Below are 21,879 nucleotides of genomic sequence, written 5' to 3' on the forward strand. Positions count from 1 at the left end.
ACTTCCAGAAAGGTAGGAGACGAGGTACTGGCAGAATTGAAGCTGTGAGGACAGGTCGTGAGTCGTGCTTGGGTAGCTCAGTTGGTAGAGCAACTGCCCGCGGAGAACAGGTCCCGAGTTCGAGTCTCGGTCCGTAACACAGTTTTAATCTACCAGGTACTTTCATATTAGCGCACACTCAGCTGCAAATTGAAAATCTCATTCCGGAAATAGGAGTAATCCGATGAATTACAGACCAACATTACTAACGTCGATTTGCAACAGGATACTGGGACATATACTTCGCTCGAACATAATGAATTTCTTCGAAGATAGTGATTTATTGACAAATAGTCAACACGGATTCAGGAAATATAGTTCTTGTGAAACACACCCATGTCTTTGTTCTCATGAGGTAGTGAGTGCTCTCGACAGATTAATAACCCTTTAGATTTCCAGAAAACTTTTGACACCATTCCTCACAAGCGATTTCTAGTCAAATTGCGCGCCTATGGAGCATCGTTTCAGTTGTGTGACTGGATTCGTGATTTCCTGTCAGAAAGGCCACAGTTCTTAATAACTGACGGAAAGTCATGTAGTAAAACAGAAGTAATATATAGCGTTCCCCAGGGATGTTTTATGGGCTCTTGCTTATTTAGGTGAATGATGTAGGAGACAATCTGAGTGGCCCTCTTAGAATGTTTGCAGATGCTACTGTCTTTTATCGCCATTTGAAATTATCAGATGATCAAAATGAATTTCAGGGTGATTTAAACAAATACGTGTGTGGTGCAAAAAGTGACAGTTGACTAAATAATAAAAAGTGTGAAGTCACACACATGAGTACCAAAAGGAATCCATTAAATTTCGGTTGCACGATAACTTACACATTTAAAGGCCGTAAATTTAACTAACTGCATAAGGATTACAGTTGCAAATAACTTAAGGGGGATAGGATGTCAAAATTTTTTAAAAAATCGACTTTTCAAAAAGATGCCTGTATTTTGTAGCGCACATCTTCCTGAGTAGTTTGATGTATGTTGTTGTTGTTGTGGTACCGCGCGACTGCTACGGTCGCAGGTTCGAATCCTGCCTCGGGCATGGATGTGTGTGACGTCATTAGGTTAGTTAGGCTTAAGTAGTTCTAAGTTCTAGGGGACTGATGACCACAGATGTTAAGTCCCATAGTGCTCAGAGCCATTTGAACCATTTTTTGTTGTGGTCTTCAGTCCTGAGACTGGTTTGATGCAGCTCTCCATGCTACTCTATCCTGTGCAAGCTTCTTCATCTCCCAGTACCCACTGCAACCTACATCTTTCTGAATCTGCTTAGTGTATTCATCTCTTGGTCTCCCTCTACGATTTTTATCCTCCATGCTGCCCTCTAATGCTAAATTTGTGATCCCTTGATGCCCCAGAACACGCCCTACCAACCGATCTCTTCTTCTAGTCAAATTGTGCCACAAACTTCTCTTCTCCCCAATCCTATTCAGTACTTCCTCATTAATTACGTGATCTACCCATCTAATCTTCAGCATTCTTCTGTAGCACCACATTTCAAAAGCTTCTATATATATATATGAGAGATTACAATGCACGTTATTTGGTCTTAAGTGTACCAGGATGCAGCGCCATACCTCTTTGCACAGCATTCCTCTGTCGTACATGTATACATATGTAAGTATATTTCGTTCTATAGAATTCGAATGTTTAAATATTGCGCCAGAGATTGACATATGCGAAACAAAGCATTATTGTCATCGATACTTTCTCTGCTGCTATCGAAGTGCATTGTTTTGATCGCTGATTTTGTCTGTTCTCTGTTTTGAAAGGCTTATAGTGTGGTGTTGTGAATTTCGAAACGATTTTCATTTGGCTGTGTGGTTTTGTGTTCGTTTGTGGCATATTATCGCTCAAAATTCCTAGAATTCGTTGTTTCAACAGTGAACAACGTCACCAGGCCAATACATACACAGTAAAGGGTTCTACAACAAATGTTACACCAGTGGGATGACTCGTCGGCTTTGAGCAATGGCGTCATACGTAAGGCTGAGACGCTACGTATTGGCAATCTATGAAAGCAACGGATCATACGCGTTAACAAACGAATGTAGCATACGATAAAATTACAACCACATTGACACAGTTATTTACGTAGTCATAAATTATATGGAAACGAACCGAAGATAACGAAAATAATAACAAGAATTAAAAACAAATTTTCTTGTCTGATAAGAAGTATTCTCGTAATTTAAGCGACTAGAAAAGCACAGAGAATCTTTAAGTTGCATTACAGTAAAGCGCATGGTGAAGTCATACTGTTATAAATTAACGTTAATTTTATACTAATTGCTGACTCTAACGGGCTAAGCGTAGGAAAGTGGGTGGTTTTGGGCGGGAAGGCACTAAAATGTATCAGAAAAACGGGAAAATTAAATGAATGACAACAAATGCGAAACAGTAGCATAAAATATGGAGAAACCGACACACTAAATTCTAAAAGAAAAGTCATTACATGACAAACTAATATCTACAAAAAATAAAGAATATTGGAATCGATAACTAGAATTAAACTATGTAGGTAAATTCCAATTACAGATTCCAATCTCTCCGTGATTCATATATAAATTATTTTTGCAGTTGAAAGCATTGAAATATAATACCATTTCCACGTAAGTAATTGCTCTCTAAAACCGCCGCGGTCTGTAGCAAAAATTGGAATCAGTAACTAGAACTGACCTTCTATACCGGTCAATTCTAGCTACCCATTCCAATATTAGTAACCTTTCTGCAGTAGTTCAGAGAGCAATTACAAATGCAGAAATCATATTAGCCTACATTCTAGTGCACACACGTGCTGAAAAACGATGTAATTAATGAATCATTGAATGGCTGGAATCGGTAACTAGAAGTGACTTAGGTTACCGATTCCATCTTTTCGATAGTTCATAACCTTGGACATTTTTGCAGTAAATCTGTGGACTATGTTTTTGTAGGATTTCTTACTGAGCTCAGAATTACTACGCAAAACTAATAAGTATTGTAGTTGCAGCTTCCAATTTTTTCTCTTTTTCATAGTAATGAAGACAGTAATACCATATGCAGAAATCCTGTAACACTTTGGTTGGAATAGATAACTAGAACTGACCTATATAAGTCAGTTCCAGTGACCGATTCCAGTATTTGTTAGATCCTACTTTTTGTCAGTTTTCGTTATTTGTGTCCCCATCCCGTTAGACTTAACAATTGGTATTAAAAATTAATGCTGATTCATAATATTATGACTTCACCATTCGCTATACCGTACTGGATTTAAAAGTTCTCTGTGTTTTTCTTACTAACATAAATTACGATAATAGCTTATTTCAGACATGTATACTTCTCTTTTTCTGTTCTTATTTATTTTTGTGATCTTTTATTCTTGTCGGTATAATTTGTGGCTGAGTAATTAATCATGCGAGCCGTGTGTGTAATTTTATTGTATGCTACCTTCTTTTGTTTACGAATATGATCAGTTACTATCAAGGACTGCCACTATTTAGCGTCTCTGCCTTAATTATGACGTCATTACTAAAATCTGGGGAGTGGTATCGGACACTTGTTTTGTGTTCGTTTGTGGCATATTATCGCACAAGATGCCTAGAATTCGTTATTTCAGCCGTAAACAACGTCACCAGGGTAACAGATACACAGTAAAGGAAGCTACGACAAATGTCACACCAGTGGCTCAAGACTGCAACCTCCCAGAACCGGTAAACAAACCACCGCGAGTGCTTCAAGAAGGGAACTCGTAGTTGGTGCTAATGGAAACGGAGGCTGTGAATCTGGAGATTCGTGATTGATGATAACATGCTGGCGCAGTTAATATTGGACAATGTTATGTGCAAGCATTGCTTTGGTGTGCAGTGTGTTTCTGTGTTGGAAGATGAGAGTGCCAGGAAAGGCCTTGCTACGAACTTATCCCTGATATGCAGCAAATGCAACATTGGTGCGTCTTGTATGAGATCTAAAATCGTAAACTAAGGCTATCATATGAATTTGATGGTAGCATGTGGCATGCGCTGCATTGGTAGGGAACAGGAGGCAGCAAGAACACTGTGCAGTGATGAATCTTCCACCTCCTCCAGCAAAATTTGAGAGATATTGTGGCTTACTGCTTGGGGCTGTAAAAGACGTTGGAGAATCATCAAGAAAAGTGCTGCAGAACAATCTGTTATCGAAACTGATTTGTTATAGTTATGTGAGAGGGATTCCAGATCATAAATGTAATACGCACTATAAAGGCTCGAATGGAGGTATGGAAGTGCAGGGAGTTGTCTTGTGCAGAATTTAGAATGTGTGGGAGATCTACAGAAAAGACTTGGCTGAGACAATATTTCTCAGGAAAAAAAGGGAGTGGGTGACTGACGGATGCAGAAATCGACAAGCTATAGACATATGGCTTGGCAATAAGAAGGAATACAGGGAACTTGAAAATATGAAACAAACAGTTTGGGCCTTATGCTTCCACAAAATGTCCACAGACAATAACCCTATCCACAACTTGTGCTCAAAAGGAAGTGAATCATGATGCGGCTACCAAAGGTCAATTGCTGGTGGTGAAGAATATCATCATAGGAATTCTCTGGCTGTACCCAAAATCTGAATGATAGTTTTAACCAATGTATATGAGAAAGACTGCCAAAAACCATTTTTGTGGGAAGAAATGCCCTTGCTGTTGCTGTTTGTGATGCAGTTTCATGTTTTAAGGTGTGCAAATCAGGAAATATGTCTTAGTGAAAATGGGAATTAAGCCCGGAGTGAACTGCATCAAAGCTTTGTATGCAATAGAGAGTGTGTAGTGAAAGCAGATAAATCATTTTTGGGGGTGATAAAATCAAGAAGAATGCATCACAGGAATGCGAAAAGGAAGAAATCTGATTCAAAAAATGAAAAGGAACCTGCTTATGGTGCTGGACAGTTCTAAAAGAATGCCAAATACAAGCAGAAACTTTTAACGGCCATTTTCCGCAAAACACAAATTTCTGCACTTAGGTATATGTAACATCCAAAATAAATATTTTATTACTTTCAAACTTGGTATGCTTACTAAACAAAAACTCCTTAATGCAAAACTCTACAATTTTCCAAATCTATTAAAAACTGTGGTAAAAATTGAGGTAATTAAATATAAAATTTGAGTTTTTTCTAGACATGAAAGTTAAAATGTAACAGCTCATTCATTTTTTCCATAAATTAAATAAATTCTTGAGTTCCCTACACCTGTAAGTATGGTTTGTATGCTGTGCAAAATTCATCGAAGAATCTCTCTTACTTATGATAAAAGTGTACCTATACCAACAAATGCAGCCAATAGTAAGTGAAAAATGACGAAATTTCACATGTATGATTTTATGTTATGTTTTTGAACTTCCACTGTTATGAGTGTGGATCCTGAATCCTTTGTGGTCAGGCTGACAAAGTTTTATGAATTTATTTGTAAAAGTATAGACAGTAGAAATTAAAATGTCCTATTTTGCCTTTCTTGCTCCAAGTCAAACTGTTTGACGTCCTACGTCCCCCCCCCCCCCCCACCCCCTTCCCCCCTCCCCCCTTAAACCCCATTAAATTGGAACGCTCACACAGATAATGTTGCGGGGAAAGTAAACCAAAGACTGCAATTTAATGTGAGAACACTTGGAAAATGTAACAGGACTACTAAAGAGTCAGTTTACACTACACTTGTATGCCCCCTTCTGGTGTATTGCTGTTTGGTGTGGGGCACGCATAAGACAGGATTGACGGAGGACATAAAAAAAATTCAAAGAAGGACAGCTCTTTTTGCTTTATTGCAAAGTGAGAGAATGCCACTGCTAAGCTACACGAATTGAGGTGGCAGTCATTAAAACAAAGGCATTTTTTGTTGCAGCAGGAACTTCTCATGAAATTTAAATCACCAGCTTCTCAGATTGTGAAATGATTTTGTTGGAGCCCACCTACATAGGGAGAAATAAATATGAGAAATTAGAACTTGCACCGAAATCTGTGTGTTTCCTTTCACTGTATGGTGTTCATGAGTGGAACAGTAGGGAAGTAGTTTGAAGGTGGTTCGATGAACCCTCTTTGCCAGGCACTTAAGTGTGAATTGGGGGATAGTCTTGTAAATGTAGATTATGAAAGGCAGCAAAACATAATATGCAGCATGCTTATATAAACACTAAGGCGAGTGTGAGATCTAACTGCACTATCTTATCAAAAGTATCCGGATACCCCTATGTCTCACAGTCAGGACAATGGTTCAAACTTACGTCTTGCCATCGTGATTTAGGCTTTCCATGATTTCTCTAAATCGCTTCAGGCAAATGTTGGGATGGTTCCTTTGAAAGGTCACGGCAGACTTCCTTCCCTTATCCAGTGGGACCAGTGACTTTGCTGTTTGGCCGTTCCCCCAAACCAACACCCCTATATAATGTGGAATCGTTCTCTAGCTATCATGAGAGAGGCACCTGCAATTATAAAAGGAGGCTGGTAACAGCAGAATGGATCAGTCAGGAGAGCTTAGTAACTTCGACATGGTCTAGTCATTCAGTGTCACATTAGTATGCTCATTAGAGAACAAACTGGCTTCTGACATAAGTAGTCTTGCACAGGGCAAGTATTGAATCTTACCCATCATATTGAGGACAGCTTCGAAACAGTTCTTGTCACTAGTGTTGTCTTTCTTGACTTGAGTGTGGCCTACAACATGGTAAACATCAGGAAACTTCTCTCAAAGGTGTACAACACAACCAAAGTTACAGATTTATAAAGATACTGCAGACCTGCTCAGCAATAGAAGATTCTATGTTAGTTTTCAAAACCCCAAAAATCAGTGGCGCAAAACAAAAAAATGGCACAGACAAATAGCAAAATTCTGCATGACCTGCTGAAGTATCAGAACATCGATGCTGTCGATGACCTCCTGCATGGCTGTTTTCAGCTCAGCAATGGTTTTGCGGTTACTGCTGTACATCTTGTCTTCAATCTATAGCCCCCACAAAAAGGAGTCGCTTGTGTTCAGATCTGGAGAATATGGTGACAATTGAAGTCCATGCCAGTGGTCTCTGGGTGCCCCAGAGCTAGAATGTGCTCCCCAAAGTGCTCCTGCAGGACATCAAACACTTCCCTGCTCATATGAGGTTGAGCTCAGTCTTTATGAACCACATCTTGTCGCAATGAGGGTCACTTTGGATAATGGGGATGAAATCATCTTCCAAAACCTTCACGTACCGTTCAGTAGTCAACGTGCCATCAAGGAATTTTGCAGCAATTATTCCATGATGGGATGTTGCACACCACACAGTGACCTGTTGAGAGTGAAGGGACTTCTTGATCATGAAATTCAGACTTTCAGTCCCCCAAATGCACCAATTTTGCTTATTGATGAAACCATCCAAATGCGTGTGAGCTTCATTGCCATACCAAACCATTCAGCACATACTAATTCCCATTATGCCCCGCAGCAAACTGTGCAGTTTGAATGTCCTAACGCAAACTGTTCAGAAGTTACAACGATTTTATTTCATACATTTCAATAAGCGTCACCCTATAACATGCACACCAATAACCAGTCACATAACAAGGCTTGCACCTTGTTTATTTATGCCATTGATCTGCCCCTCTCCACCCATCATAAATCATTTGAAGGCATTGAAAGACAACTTTCATCTGTTATTCACAGCATGGGAAAATATTATGAGGCCAACAGCCTGAAGCCAAATCCAAGCATAACAGTAGTCAGCTCTTCCCATCTCAGTAACAAATATGCTAACTATAGTTTAAAAGTCTCATAATTGGGAACTCCTCTCAACCATAGCTTTACCCCTAAATACCTTAGGGTTATTCTTATAGGAGGCTAACATCCAAGTAATATTGTGACAATGTCAGAATGAAGCTAGCAGCACAAAAAAGCATCTTTAAAAAATTCAAAGGCCCAAGTTGGAAAGCAAGCTCGCATGTACTTCAGACATTGGCTCTAGCCTTGTGCTACTTGCCAGGAGAATACACTTCCCCCTCAGTGGTAGCAATCCTGCCACTCAAAACTGGTTGCTATTGCTCTTCACCAAACTTGCCACCAGGTGACAGGAGTCTTGATACCAACTACCATCAAGAAGATCCATGTTGTGGCTGTAATGGCTCAACCCTGTATCAGGCAGATAATCAGATAGTAACAGCAAAATCCGAAAGGAGCAATGTCAGCACTGATGACAGACATTCATTTCATGGGCATGATCTTGTTGCTCGACATCTTCACAGCAGGAAAAGCTTCATCTCAAGTACCTCCCCCTTAGTGAAGTCAAAGACAGAAGAGAGGCTTCAACAGTGACAGGAAAGAGCTAAAAGTGATAGGATAGTACCAAAAGAGGATCTACCCCCAGGAAACAGTCTGTCATGGCCAACATGAAGATCACTTAATGGTCTTCATGTGGGCATTGACCAGAGTAATACTGAAATGTAAAAATAGGGGCTCTGCAATAACGAGGCATGCGTGTTGAGCAGATGATGATCCATTTCCTTCACTGCCCTGTTTACACCATCTCCGCAGGCATTGTGGTGCAAAAGGATCTGGCTCCAGGAAGCCAAAAAGCAGTGCATCTTGCTGAGGCACTGCACTTCGTTTAAATGGTTGTCATAGGCACACTAAGAAGAAGAACCTGAGTAAAAAATCCATCAGGGAATTTCTACCCTTTAAAGCTGCCCATGTTGACTGTTGGTGATGTGACTGAGAAGTGGGAGTGCGAAGGAACAACCATAGCTAAACCAAGACCAGGCAGACTTTATGTACTGAGGGACCACCAAGCATTGCAGAGGATGGTTATAAAAAGAATCATACGCAATCATCAGAAGGAATCATTCATGAGTTCCAAAATACTACCATCAGGGAATTTCTACCCTTTAAAGCTGCCCATGTTGACTGTTGGTGATGTGACTGACAAGTGGGAGTGCGAAGGAACAACCATAGCTAAACCAAGACCAGGCAGACTTTATGTACTGAGGGACCACCAAGCATTGCAGAGGATGGTTATAAAAAGAATCATACGCAATCATCAAAAGGAATCATTCATGAGTTCCAAAATACTACCAGCAGTCCAGCTATCACAGTGACTTGGCGTAGGAAGTTAAAGAATGGGGTACAACAAACAAGCAGTTCCTCATAAGTCACACATTTCTGTAGTCATTGCTAAGTAACACATGAGGTGAGTGGATGGTAGGTGACTAGAAACAGGTGAATGGTGAACCACACTATACCCTGTGCAATCTGATGGAAGGATTTGGCTCGGTGAATGTCTGGAGAATGTTATCCGTTATTATGTATAGTGCCAACAGTGAAGTACAGAGGAGACTGTGTTACAGTATGGGGGTGTTTCTCGTACTTAGGGGTGTGGTCCTCTTATTGCATGTAACAAAATGCAAAATATGCGAGGATATGAACGCATTTTAAAGCTCTGTATACTGTGTACGGGAGAGAGAGAGACAGTTTAGAGACAATGATCATTTACATCAGCATGACAGTGCACCCTGTCATAAAGCATCTTTGAGGTAACAGTTTGTGGAAAACACCTTTGGGGCAAGTTAGAACACTGACTTTTCTCTGAACCCCAGTGCCCTACATTACTATCTCCTCTGGTTTTTGCTCTTGAGGAAAACTGGGCTGCCATTCCTCCACAAACATTCAGACACATCACTGAAGGTGTCCCCAGCAGAGTTCAATTTATCATAAAGGTGGAGGGTGGACCCTTACTATATTAATGTCTACTAATAGGTATTGAGATACTTTTGATCAGACAGTGTATGTTAAAACATCTGCTCTACTTAGACAGTGTATTATGTAACGATTTTCTGGTGACCAAAAACATTGAACAAATTGTACAGCTAGAGCAATTGTGTTATTTTACGAGGAGTATCATTTAGGAGTGCCAGTTACTTGCTATTAAAATTCATGTCTGCTACATGCAACATCAGACTTGTGTGTGGAATGTACATCTGACTGGATACAACATATCTGAAGAATAGCCAAAACTAGTTATTAATAAATTTTAAAATTGTGATTTTGATGAAATATTGTAGTAATCATGTTCTGTAGCCACTAGTTCTTGCTGTTTGTAATTGAATGTAATGGCATTTCTGCACTAACAAAGAAGAGTGAGTAGCAGTCATACTGAATAAATTCTTCTCAAATGCTAGCAGTGGATTAGTGTTCACATTTATGTTTCCAGCAATTAAACAATTTTACATACCTCACTCTACTGAGTTTGGGTAGTTTGTTGAGAGAGAGAGAGAGAGAGAGAGAGAGAGAGAGAGAATGTGAGTGGTGTGGTGCAGTGATTAAGGCAGTGGGCTTATATTCAGGAAGAGTGGGGCCCCATCCAACTTGAAAACTATCTGCGGTTGTAACTACACCAGATAGAGAAACCACCATGACATAAAAATTAGCTTTCTGATCATTCCTTTCTCTTATTATTTCTATGTTGCCACATGTTTGGCAGTCTTTCTCAAATCCAGTTGGGTATACACTTTCTTCAGATGACTAGAAAGAGCATTGCCACAGTACAATACGTCAAAGATGTTAAATACTAGCAATGTCAGACGCTGTGTAAGTTGAGTAGAGGCATCTTTCATTGATCTTCCCATAGGTTGCAGTTATTAAACTTAATTTTAAAATGCTACTTAACTAATGTCTAGTCTTTTTTGTACACAAACCAATAAATGTCTGAAATCATGTAATTGTGTTGCATCGTTGTCAAAAATAAGCAAAAATACTTAATCTTTTACAAGGTTTATAGTAGTATGTTTTAGATATTCTTGTGAAAAAGTCATTATTTTCATAAAATGTCTCATTACTTTTTTTGCAGTGATGTTAAGTTGGTAAACCTGCAGAAGCTGTCCTTGCATGACTGCAGCATTAGAGAAATTGGGAAACGTGCTTTCAGTGGACTGGAATTATTAATAGAACTGGATTTGTCAAACAATCAAATTGTTGAACTTCACCCATCAATGTTTGATGACAACTTCAGGTTACGTGTTATCTATCTTGACCATAACCAGATACAGAAGGTATGAAAACATGTCCAATTTTATGAAACATATTTTAAAAAACTTATGTGAAACAGGCAATAGAACAAAAACTTATTTTTCTAAGAAATGTTGAAACATTCACATATTTGTTACAGTGAGACAAGGCAGTAGAAGTTCTTACTTTAACTGTGAATTTGTGTTTCAAAATATGCTGCACATGTAACTCAGATTCTCATGCAAGCTATTTACCATTTTCTACGAATGTGTAAATCACTGTTTCAAACAAATTTTCTCTAACTGTGGTAACTGTAGGTGGACAGCAGTACATTTATCTGAGAGATAATTCTGATTTTAATTGATGAAATATTTCTAGGTTCCTGATGGGATCTTCAGGGAACTCACTTTTCTGCAGACAGTACGCCTCAATGATAATCAAATTGAACAGATAGGCTACAAGGCCTTCGTAAATGTACCAGACCTGCACACATTAAGGCTTGATTCAAATCGTCTGGCAACCTTGCATCCAGAACCATTTTATCCCATGCAAAAGCTGAGGTAAGACAAATCATTTCACAAAATATTTAAAAGTTTTTTTAAATTTATTTTTAATTTTCAAATTTTGTTCAGAAAGTATGATCATTCGCCTTCCCAGCATCTTCTGTTTTCAAAGTGCCCTAAATTTAGTACTTGGTTCAAAGGAATTTTTTTTACTCAGAAATATCATGACAATGAAACTTTTTTCGTGCAGGTTTGCTAGGCCTTGAAGAAATGAAAATCTGAGACTTCATTTACAGCTACATCTACATACATTTAGTACTTGGTTCAAAGGATTTTTTTTTTTTTTTACTCAGAATTATCATGACAATGAAACTTTTTTCATGCAGATTTGCTAGGCCTTGAAGAAATGAAAATTTGAGACTTCATTTACATCTACATACATACTCTGCAATCCACCATACGGTGCGTGGCGGAGGGTACCTCGTACCACAACTAGCATCTTCTCTCCCTGTTTCACTCCCAAACAGAACGAGGGAAAAATGACTGCCTGTATGACTCTGTACGAGCCCTAATGTCTCTTACCTTATCTCTGTGGTCTTTCCGCGAAATATAAGTTGGTGGCAGTAAAATTGTATTGCAGTCAGCCTCAAATGCTGGTTCTCTAAATTTCCTCAGTAGCGATTCACGGAAAGAATGCCTCCTGTCCTCTAGAGACTCCCACCTGAGTTCCTGAAGCACTTCCGTAACACTCGCATGATGATCAAACCTACCAGTAACAAATCTAGCAGCCTGCCTCTGAATTGCTTCTGTGTCCTCCCTCAATCCGACCCGATAGGGATCCCAAACACTCGAGCAGTACTCAAGAATAGGTTGTATTAGTGTTTTATAAGCGGTCTCCTTTACAGATGAACCACATCTTCCCAAAATTCTACCAATGAACCGAAGACGACTATCCGCCTTTCCCACAACTGCCATTACATGTTTGTCCCACTTCATATTGCTCTGCAATGTTACGCCCAAATATTTAATCGACATGACTGTGTCAAGCACTACATTACTAATGGAGTATTCAAACGTTACAGGATTCTTTTTCCTATTCATCTGCATTAATTTACATTTATCTATATTTAGAGTTAGCTGTCATTCTTTACACCAATCACAAATCCTGACCAAGTCATCGTGTATCATCCTACAGTCACTCAATGATGACACCTTCCTGTACACCACAGCATCATCAGCAGACAGCCACATGTTGCTATCCACCCTATCCAAAAGATCAATTATGTAGATAGAAAACAACAACGGACCTACCACACTTCCCTGGGGCACTCCAGATGATACCCTCACCTCCAATAATCACTCTCCATCGAGGACAACATACTGGGTTCTATTACTTAAGAAGTCTTCGAGCCACTCACATACTTGGGAACCAATCCGATATGCTTGTACCTTAGTTAGGAGTCTGCAGTGGGACACCGAGTCAAATGCTTTCCGGAAGTCAAGGAATATGGCATCCATGTTTCGCAAGATATCATGTGAAAAAAGGGCGAGTTGCGTTTCGCAGGAGTGATGCTTTCTAAAGCCGTGCTCATGCATGGACAGCAACTTCTCTGTCTGAAGGAAATTCATTATATTTGAACTGAGAATATGTTCAAGAATCCTGCAATAAACCAATGTTAAGGATATTGGTCTATAATTTTGAGGATCTGTTCTTCTACCCTTCTTATATACAGCCGTCACCTGCACTTTTTTCCAGTTGCTCGGGACTTCATGTTGGGCAAGAGATTCGTGGTAAGTGCAAGCTAAGTAAGGAGCCAATGCAGTCAAGTACTCTCTGAAAAACCGAAGTGGAATCCCATCAGGACCTGGCAATTTATTTATTTTCAACCCATTCAGCTGCTTCACAACCCCAAGGATCTCTGTCACTATGTCCTCCATACGGGAATCTGTACGAGACTCAAACGGCGGTATGTTTGTACGATCCTCCTGCGTGAAAGATTTCTCAAATGCTAAATGTAAAATTTCAGCTTTCGTTTTGCTGTCTTCCCTTGCCAGGCCAGACTGATAAGTGAGTGACTGGATGGAAGCCTTATACCCGCTTACCGATTTTACGTAAGACCAGATTTCCGTGCCTGCACGTCGACTGGTGAGTGTTTATCAGGACATCTCGCACTACTGCCTAACCTAAAAAACCCCCATGTGCAAGCCACAAGTACTCTGCTATCCGAGTAGCTGCTTCCTTTGTGTAGTGCACCCCTGACCTATCTAGGGGTGTCCTACAATTCCCCACCCAATAGCGCAAGTCTAGAAATCTGCAGCCAAGACCATCACGAAGTCGACAAAGCCTCTGGTTGAGACCCTCCACTTGGCTCCAAACCAAAGGACCCTGATCCACTCTGGGAATGATGCTGCAAATAGAGAGCTCTGCTTGCACCCCACGTGCGAGGCCAGCGGTCTTCACCAAATCCGCAAGCCGCCTGTATGAACTGAGGATTGTCTCAGAACCCAAGTGACAGGCATCCTAGGTGCCAACGTGAGCAACTACTAGCAGACGACTGCACCCCATACGCTCGGTAGCCGCAGGCAAGGCGGCCTCCATATCTTGGATGAGGCCCCCGACAGACAAACCGAGTGTACGTTGGATTTCTTTCCAGCCCTTTACGCCATTCCCCTAAGGGGCTCCATCACCCGCCTAACGTTGGAGCTCCCAACAACCAGCAAGCCTTTGCCACTGTGTGCCCGCTCGGGCCCTGCTGAAGGAGCGGGCACCTGCCCACTGACAGGAGGAACGGGCAAGGCCAGCCTCCACATTGGCCCTCCACCTCGAGCGACGCTAACGCATTGCAGTCCGCCACTCACCCTGAGGTGAGCGCGGCCCCAACACACCGGGTACCCTAGAAGGTGCCTCGGCGGCTGAGTCAGCGGACACAGCAAGCGACACCTGTGGTGTCTCAGGCGATGCGCCAGACCCTCCGCAGTCACTGCACCTCGAGGCTGCAGCCTGAAGGCGGCTGACCGTGGCCAACAGCACGCTCAGCTGCTCCTGTGCCCGCACACAGCACGCACACACCCTACCCGCCATACTGCTAATATCTTAACGACTCCGCAAATTTATACTCTATAGCTATCAATAAGCAATATTACTCCTCTCAAATATGAGAATACGCAAGGATTTTATGTAATTAAATATGCAAGCACAGAAACACTCAGAAAGAAATGAAGAATCAAACTACAAAACAAACATGAAAGCTAAATATGTGACTCGCTACTGCACTGATACTTCACCAGCGTCTGCTCACGGCTCACTCATAGCTAGGAGCATCTGCTCATGAAACATTTCAATTTTCCCTCAAATCACTGATTACATTTTTCTTAATCATAATTTTCCATTTTTTAAACCAGACCTCAGGTTGGTCAGTTTGATACCCCATTTGTCATTTTCCTTTTCTTTATTTGGCTATGAAAATTGGCACAAAAACCCATTGAGTAATTTATAGGGAGTCTTTTTTTCACTCCACACACACATTTGACCAAAAACAAAAGTTGATCGCGGTGTGTTCTCCTCATTGCTTGTACAAAGTTTGATGTCACACTCCCTCCCCTGTTTCACATTCTGAGAGATTTTTATTTTATAAATACTGCTTTTGCATCCTAAGAGAAAAACTTTGATTCAGGTAAAAAAATATACTCGCTCCTTAATGCTTCTCTCGGCACAGTCACTTTGATGAAATTTGTTATTTTCACCTAGTAATGTGATTCCCTGAGTGTGATTTACAGTAAGAAATACAATGAAGAATAAGCACCTACCTGTTAAACATGAAGTGTATAGAACACTAGTGTGACCCATTCTTGGGTGCTGCTAGAGTGTTTTGAATCTGAAGCAATTCAGAGGTGAGCTGCCAGGATTATTATCCATAGGTTCGATCAACATATGAGTATTACAGAGATGCTTCATGAACTCAAGTGGGAACGGCTGCAGGGAAGACAATGTTTTTTTGTGAAACAGTGTTCGAGAAAATTTAGAGAACTAGCATTTGAAGTTGACTGCAGAATGAGTCTGCTGCCATCAGTGTACATATCCTGTAGGGAGCATAAAGCTAAAAGAAATTAGGGCTTCTTCAAAAGCTTATAGATAGTCATTTTTCTCTTGGTCTATTTGAGAGTGGAACAAGAAAGGAAAGGACTAATATTGGTACAAGGTACACTCTGCCATACACCATATGGTGGTTGTGGATATATATCTAAAAACAAAGATGATTTGACTTACCAAATGAAAGTGCTGGCAGGTCGACAGACACACAAACAAACACAAACATACACACAAAATTCAAGCTTTCGCAACAAACTGTTGACTCATCAGGAAAGAGGGAAGGAGAGGGAAAGACGAAAGGATGTGGGTTTTAAGGGAGAGGGTAAGGAGTCATTCCAATCCCGGGAGCGGAAAGACTTACCGTAGGGGGAAAAAGGGACGGGTATACACTCGCACACACACACATATCCATCCACACATATACAGACACAAGCAGACATATTTAAAGACAAAGAGTTTGGGCAGAGATGTCAGTTGAGGCAGAAGTGCAGATGCAAAGATGTTGTTGAATGACAGGTGAGGTATGAGTGGCGGCAACTTGAAATTAGCGGAGATTGAGGCCTGGTGGATAACGGGAAGAGAGGATATATTGAAGAGCAAGTTCGCATCTCCGGAGTTTGGATAGGTTGGTGTTAGTGGGAAGTATCCAGATAACCCGGACGGTGTAACACTGCGCCAAGATGTGCTGGCCGTGCACCAAGGCATGTTTAGCCACAGGATGATCCTCATTACCAACAAACACTGTCTGCCTGTGTGCATTCATGCGAATGGACAGTTTGTTGCTGGTCATTTCCACATAGAATGCATCACAGTGTAGGCAGGTCAGTTGGTAGATCACGTGGGTGCTTTCACACGTGGCTCTGCCTTTGATCATGTACACCTTCGGGGTTACAGGACTGGAGTAGGTGGTGGTGGGAGGGTGCATGGGACAGGTTTTACACCGGGGGCGGTTACAAGGGTAGGAGCCAGAGGGTAGGGAAGGTGGTTTGGGGATTTCATAGGGATGAACTAAGAGGTTACAAAGGTTAGGTGGACGGCGGAAAGACACTCTTGGTGGAGTGCGGAGGATTTCATGAAGGATGGATCTCATTTCAGGGCAGGATTTGAGGAAGTCGTATCCCTGCTGGAGAGCCACATTCAGAATCTGATCCAGTCCCGGAAAGTATCCTGTCACAAGTGGGGCACTTTTGTGGTTTTTCTGTGGGAGGTTCTGGGTTTGAGAGGATGAGGAAGTGGCTCTGGTTATTTGCTTCTGTACCAGGTCGGGAGGGTAGTTGCGGGATGCGAAAGCTGTTGTCAGGTTGTTGGTGTAATGCTTCAGGGATTCCGGACTGGAGCAGATTCGTTTGCCACGAAGACCTAGGCTGTAGGGAAGGGACTGTTTGATGTGGAATGGGTGGCAGCTGTCGTAATGGAGGAACTGTTGCTTGTTGGTGGGTTTGATGTGGACGGACGTGTGAAGCTGGCCATTGGACAGGTGGAGGTCAACATCAAGGAAAGTGGCATGTGATTTGGAGTAGGACTAGGTGAATCTGATGGAACCAAAGGAGTTGAGGTTGGAGAGGAAATGCTGGAGTTCTTCTTCACTGTGAGTCCAGATCATGAAGATGTCATCAATAAATCTGTACCAAACTTTGGGTTGGCAGGCCTGGGTAACCAAGAAGGCTTCCTCTAAGCCACCCATGAATAGGTTGGCGTACGAAGGGGCCATCCTGGTACCCATGGCTGTTCCCTTTAATTGTTGGTATGTCTGGTCTTCAAAAGTGAAGTAGTTGTGGGTCAGGATGAATCTGGCTAAGGTAATGAGGAAAGAGGTTTTAGGTAGGGCGGCAAGTGATCGGCGTGAAAGGAAGTGCTCCATCGCAGCGAGGCCCTGGACGTGCGGGATATTTGTGTATAAGGAAGTGGCATCAATGGTTACAAGAATGGTTTCTGGGGGTAACGGATTGGGTAAGGATTCCAGGCGTTCGAGAAAGTGGTTGGTGTCTTTGATGAAGGATGGGAGACTGCATGTAATGGGTTGAAGGTGTTGATCTACGTAGGCAGAGATACGTTCTGTGGGGGCTTGGTAACCAGCTACAATGGGGCGGCCGGGATGATTGGGTTTGTGAATTTTAGGTAGAAGGTAGGGGTGCGGGGTGTCGGTGGGGTCAGGAGGTTGATGGAGTCAGGTGAAAGGTTTTGTAGGGGGCCTAAGGTTATGAGGATTCCTTGAAGCTCTGCCTGGACATCAGGAATGGGATTACCTTGGCAAACTTTGTATGTGGTGTTGTCTGAAAGCTGACGCAGTCCCTCAGCCACATACTCCCGACGATCAAGTACCACGGTCGTGGAACCCTTGTCCGCCGGAAGAATGACGATGGACCGGTCAGCCTTCAGATCACGGATAGCCTGGGCTTCAGCAGTGGTGATGTTGGGTGTAGGATTAAGGTTTTTTAAGAAGGATTGAGAGGCAAGGCTGGAAGTCAGAAATTCCTGGAAGGTTTGGAGAGGGTGATTTTGAGGAAGAGGAGGTGGGTCCCGCTGTGACGGAGGACGGAACTGTTCCAGGCAGGGTTCAATTTGGATAGTGTCTTGGGGAGTTGGATCATTAGGGGTAGGATTAGGATCATTTTTCTTCGTGGCAAAGTGATACTTCCAGCAGAGAGTACGTGTGTAGGACAGTAAATCTTTGACGAGGGCTGTTTGGTTGAATCTGGGAGTGGGGCTGAAGGTGAGGCCTTTGGATAGGACAGAGGTTTCGGATTGGGAGAGAGGTTTGGAGGAAAGGTTAACTACTGAATTAGGGTGTTGTGGTACCAGATTGTGTTGATTGGAATTTTGAGGTTTTGGAGGGAGTGGAGCTGGAAGTGGGAGATTGAGTAGATGGGAGAGACTGGGTTTGTGTGCAATGAGAGGTGGTTGAGGTTTGCTGGAAAGGTTGTGAAGGGTGAGTGAGTTGCCTTTCCGGAGGTGGGAAACCAGGAGATTGGATAGTTTTTTGAGGTGAAGGATGGCATGCTGTTCTAATTTGTGGTTGGCCTGTAGGAGGATGCTCTGAATAGCCGGTGTGGATGTGGGAGAGGAAAGATTGAGGACTTTTATTAAGGATAGGAGTTGACGGGTGTGTTCATTGGCTGAGTTGATGTGTGGGTGAAGGATTAGGTGGGTGAGGGCAATGGATTGTTCAGTTTGGAACACCAACAACCTGACAACAGCTTTCACATCTCGCAACTACCCTCCCGACCTGGTACAGAAGCAAATAACCAGAGCCACTTCCTCATCCTCTCAAACCCAGAACCTCCAACAGAAGAACCACAAAAGTGCCCCACTTGTGACAGGATACTTTCCGGGACTGGATCAGATTCTGAATGTGGCTCTCCAGCAGGGATACGACTTCCTCAAATCCTGCCCTGAAATGAGATCCATCCTTCATGAAATCCTCCGCACTCCACCAAGAGTGTCTTTCCGCCGTCCACCTAACCTTCGTAACCTCTTAGTTCATCACTATGAAATCCCCAAACCACCTTCCCTACCCTCTGGCTCCTACCCTTGTAACCGCCCCCGGTGTAAAACCTGTCCCATGCACCCTCCCACCACCACCTACTCCAGTCCTGTAACCCCGAAGGTGTACACGATCAAAGGCAGAGCCACGTGTGAAAGCACCCACGTGATCTACCAACTGACCTGCCTACACTGTGATGCATTCTATGTGGGAATGACCAGCAACAAACTGTCCATTCGCATGAATGGACACAGGCAGACAGTGTTTGTTGGTAATGAGGATCATCCTGTGGCTAAACATGCCTTGGTGGACGGCCAGCACATCTTGGTGCAGTGTTACACCGTCCGGGTTATCTGGATACTTCCCACTAACACCAACCTATCCGAACTCCGGAGATGCGAACTTGCTCTTCAATATATCCTCTCTTCCCATTATCCACCTGGCCTCAATCTCCGCTAATTTCAAGTTGCCGCCACTCATACCTCACCTGTCATTCAACAGCATCTTTGCCTCTGCACTTCTGCCTCGGCTGACATCTCTGCCCAAACTCTTTGTCTTTAAATATGTCTGCTTGTGTCTGTATATGTGTGGATGGATATGTGTGTGTGTGTGAGTGTATACCCATCCCTTTTTCCCCCTAAGGTAAATCTTTCCGTTCCCGGGATTGGAATGACTCCTTACCCTCTCCCTTAAAACCCACATCCTTTCGTCTTTCCCTCTCCTTCCCTCTTTCCTGATGAGGCAACAGTTTGTTGCGAAAGCTTGAATTTTGTGTGTATGTTTGTGTTTGTTTGTGTGTCTGTCGACCTGCCAGCACTTTCATTTGGTAAGTCACATCATCTTTGTTTTTAGATGTATTTTTCCTACGTGGAATGTTTCCCTCTATTTTATATATATATATGATTAATGGAATGTACATAGAAGAGACAGAATTTGGAAGTTTTAAATATACTGAATCACATTATAAACTAGCCATGTAAGCGAGTGGCAAAGCAGTTTTTAAAATCTATTGCCATTCATTATACAATGATGCCAAGTAATTGTTGCAGATAAGCACTGATATGTCCCATTCTCTTTTTTGTATGGCATTGTAGCAACAACCAGATGATAAAAACAGACTACCAAGAAATTATTCACTGTAGTTTGAGCAGTTACAAAAACTTTTACCACATGATTTCACTTATGAACAGAATGCTGAATATTCTCATCTCTAAAATTTGTCTCCATTGGTCTTGTAAAAAATATTACATAATTATTTCCGCTATGTGGTTCACAATAAGAACTTTTTCAGCACAATCTTAACAATCTCACATTTTTTCTCAGCTACTTATCTAGTGAAATGAAATATCCTATTGGGTAGCTAGTTAACTGTCGTCTCCCTTTTTTTCTGCTGTGTAATTCAGCTTCAGTGCAACTTCCAGGTAGAACATTTTTGTATATAGGCATCAAAACACAGAAATTTTAGTTCCAAACCTGTTGTTTGAGATCAAACGGCAACTGTCCTTAACTTGCAGGACAACAAAATATTTCAAAATAAAAAGATGTTACGATTCAATTTATGATGTAATGTTTAGTAGCATAATAAATGCTGAAACTTGACTCAATATGAAGGCAAAATGAAAAGTTCTTGGTCGGATAGTGAAATAGTGTTTTACTACAAAGAGCTCCACTTCTTTTTGACATTGCCCCAATTTAAGTCAGTAAACTTTGTTCAATTCATCTGCCTCCTCCCCCCCCCCCCCCCCCCCCACACCGGACATATACACACACTCACACCAGTGAGCAGAACCAATGCTTCCAGAATTAAAACTACTATATCCATTTCACTCAACTCAGAATGTTTCTTTAAATGTGGAAACAGGTAGGATTTAGTGCCCATGTTTCAGCACCATACAAGCATCTTTGCCCATATTTCTGCAAAAAAAGTCCTTTTTTCTTATAAAGTGCTCCTTTTTCCATTGCTGTCCTTGATATCTGTGCTGCTCTTACAGTCAGTTTTTATTCTGCTGCTAGTACCATTACTTTTGCTTTCATTGTATTGATTTTTATTGCATAAATCTTCCTTGTAGCTTCTACGGCATCTACTATATCTTGTAATTCTTTTTCACCTGTTGCTAGAAGGACCATGTCATCTGAAAACATCAAACACTATATTCTTCTTCCTCTAACTTTTAACCAAGCGAAGTGGCACACTGGACGCGCGTTTGGGAGGATGACGCTTCAAACTCGTGTCCGGCCATCCTGATTTAAGTTTTCTGTAATTTCGCTAAATTGCCCCAGGCAAATCCCAGGATGGTTCCTATAAAAGGGTGTGGCCCATTTCCTTCCCCATCCTTAATAACATCTGAGCTGGTGCTCCATCTCTAATGACATCAATGTTGAGATGTTAAACCAAATCTTCCTCCCTTCCTCTCCAATTTTTACCCCTTGTCATCTAATGGGTCATGGGCAACCATTTTTTCAAAGTGTAGACAGAAAAGGGTAGGAGACACAGAGCAACCTTGTCTTACTCATTTTTCTAGTTCTATCCACTTGGTTGCTTCCTCTTATTTTCACTGTCGTTTTTCGATTGAAATATAATGAGTTTATAAATTGTCTGGTTTCCAGCTTATACCAAACCATGCTATCAAATGACATTTACAGTTCTATGAAGCACATATGTAGGTCACTTGCCTTTTCAATAAATCTCTCTCCCAAAATTGGTAAGAGTCCTATTGCATCTCTTGTGCCTCTATTCCATCTAAAACAAAATTGTTCCTCAGCGATATTCTTCTCCACAGAGTTATACTGAAGAG

The 21,879-nt window shown here is 41.8% G+C and overlaps 1 protein-coding gene across 3 annotated transcripts in view; it reads left to right on the top strand.

Annotated features, from left to right (window-relative positions):
- Positions 1-21,879, top strand: part of LOC124804696 (leucine-rich repeat-containing protein 24-like) — a 370,900-nt gene that overhangs the window by 316,289 nt on the left and 32,732 nt on the right. For all 3 annotated transcript variants that reach the window (XM_047264949.1, XM_047264950.1, XM_047264948.1), the window contains 2 exons: positions 10,850-11,051; positions 11,386-11,567. In XM_047264949.1, the coding sequence (XP_047120905.1) occupies positions 10,850-11,051; positions 11,386-11,567 (384 nt within the window). The remainder of the gene's footprint in view (positions 1-10,849; positions 11,052-11,385; positions 11,568-21,879) is intronic.

This window comes from Schistocerca piceifrons, chromosome 7, assembly GCF_021461385.2.
Source record: "Schistocerca piceifrons isolate TAMUIC-IGC-003096 chromosome 7, iqSchPice1.1, whole genome shotgun sequence".
Lineage (NCBI taxonomy): Eukaryota > Metazoa > Arthropoda > Insecta > Orthoptera > Acrididae > Schistocerca > Schistocerca piceifrons.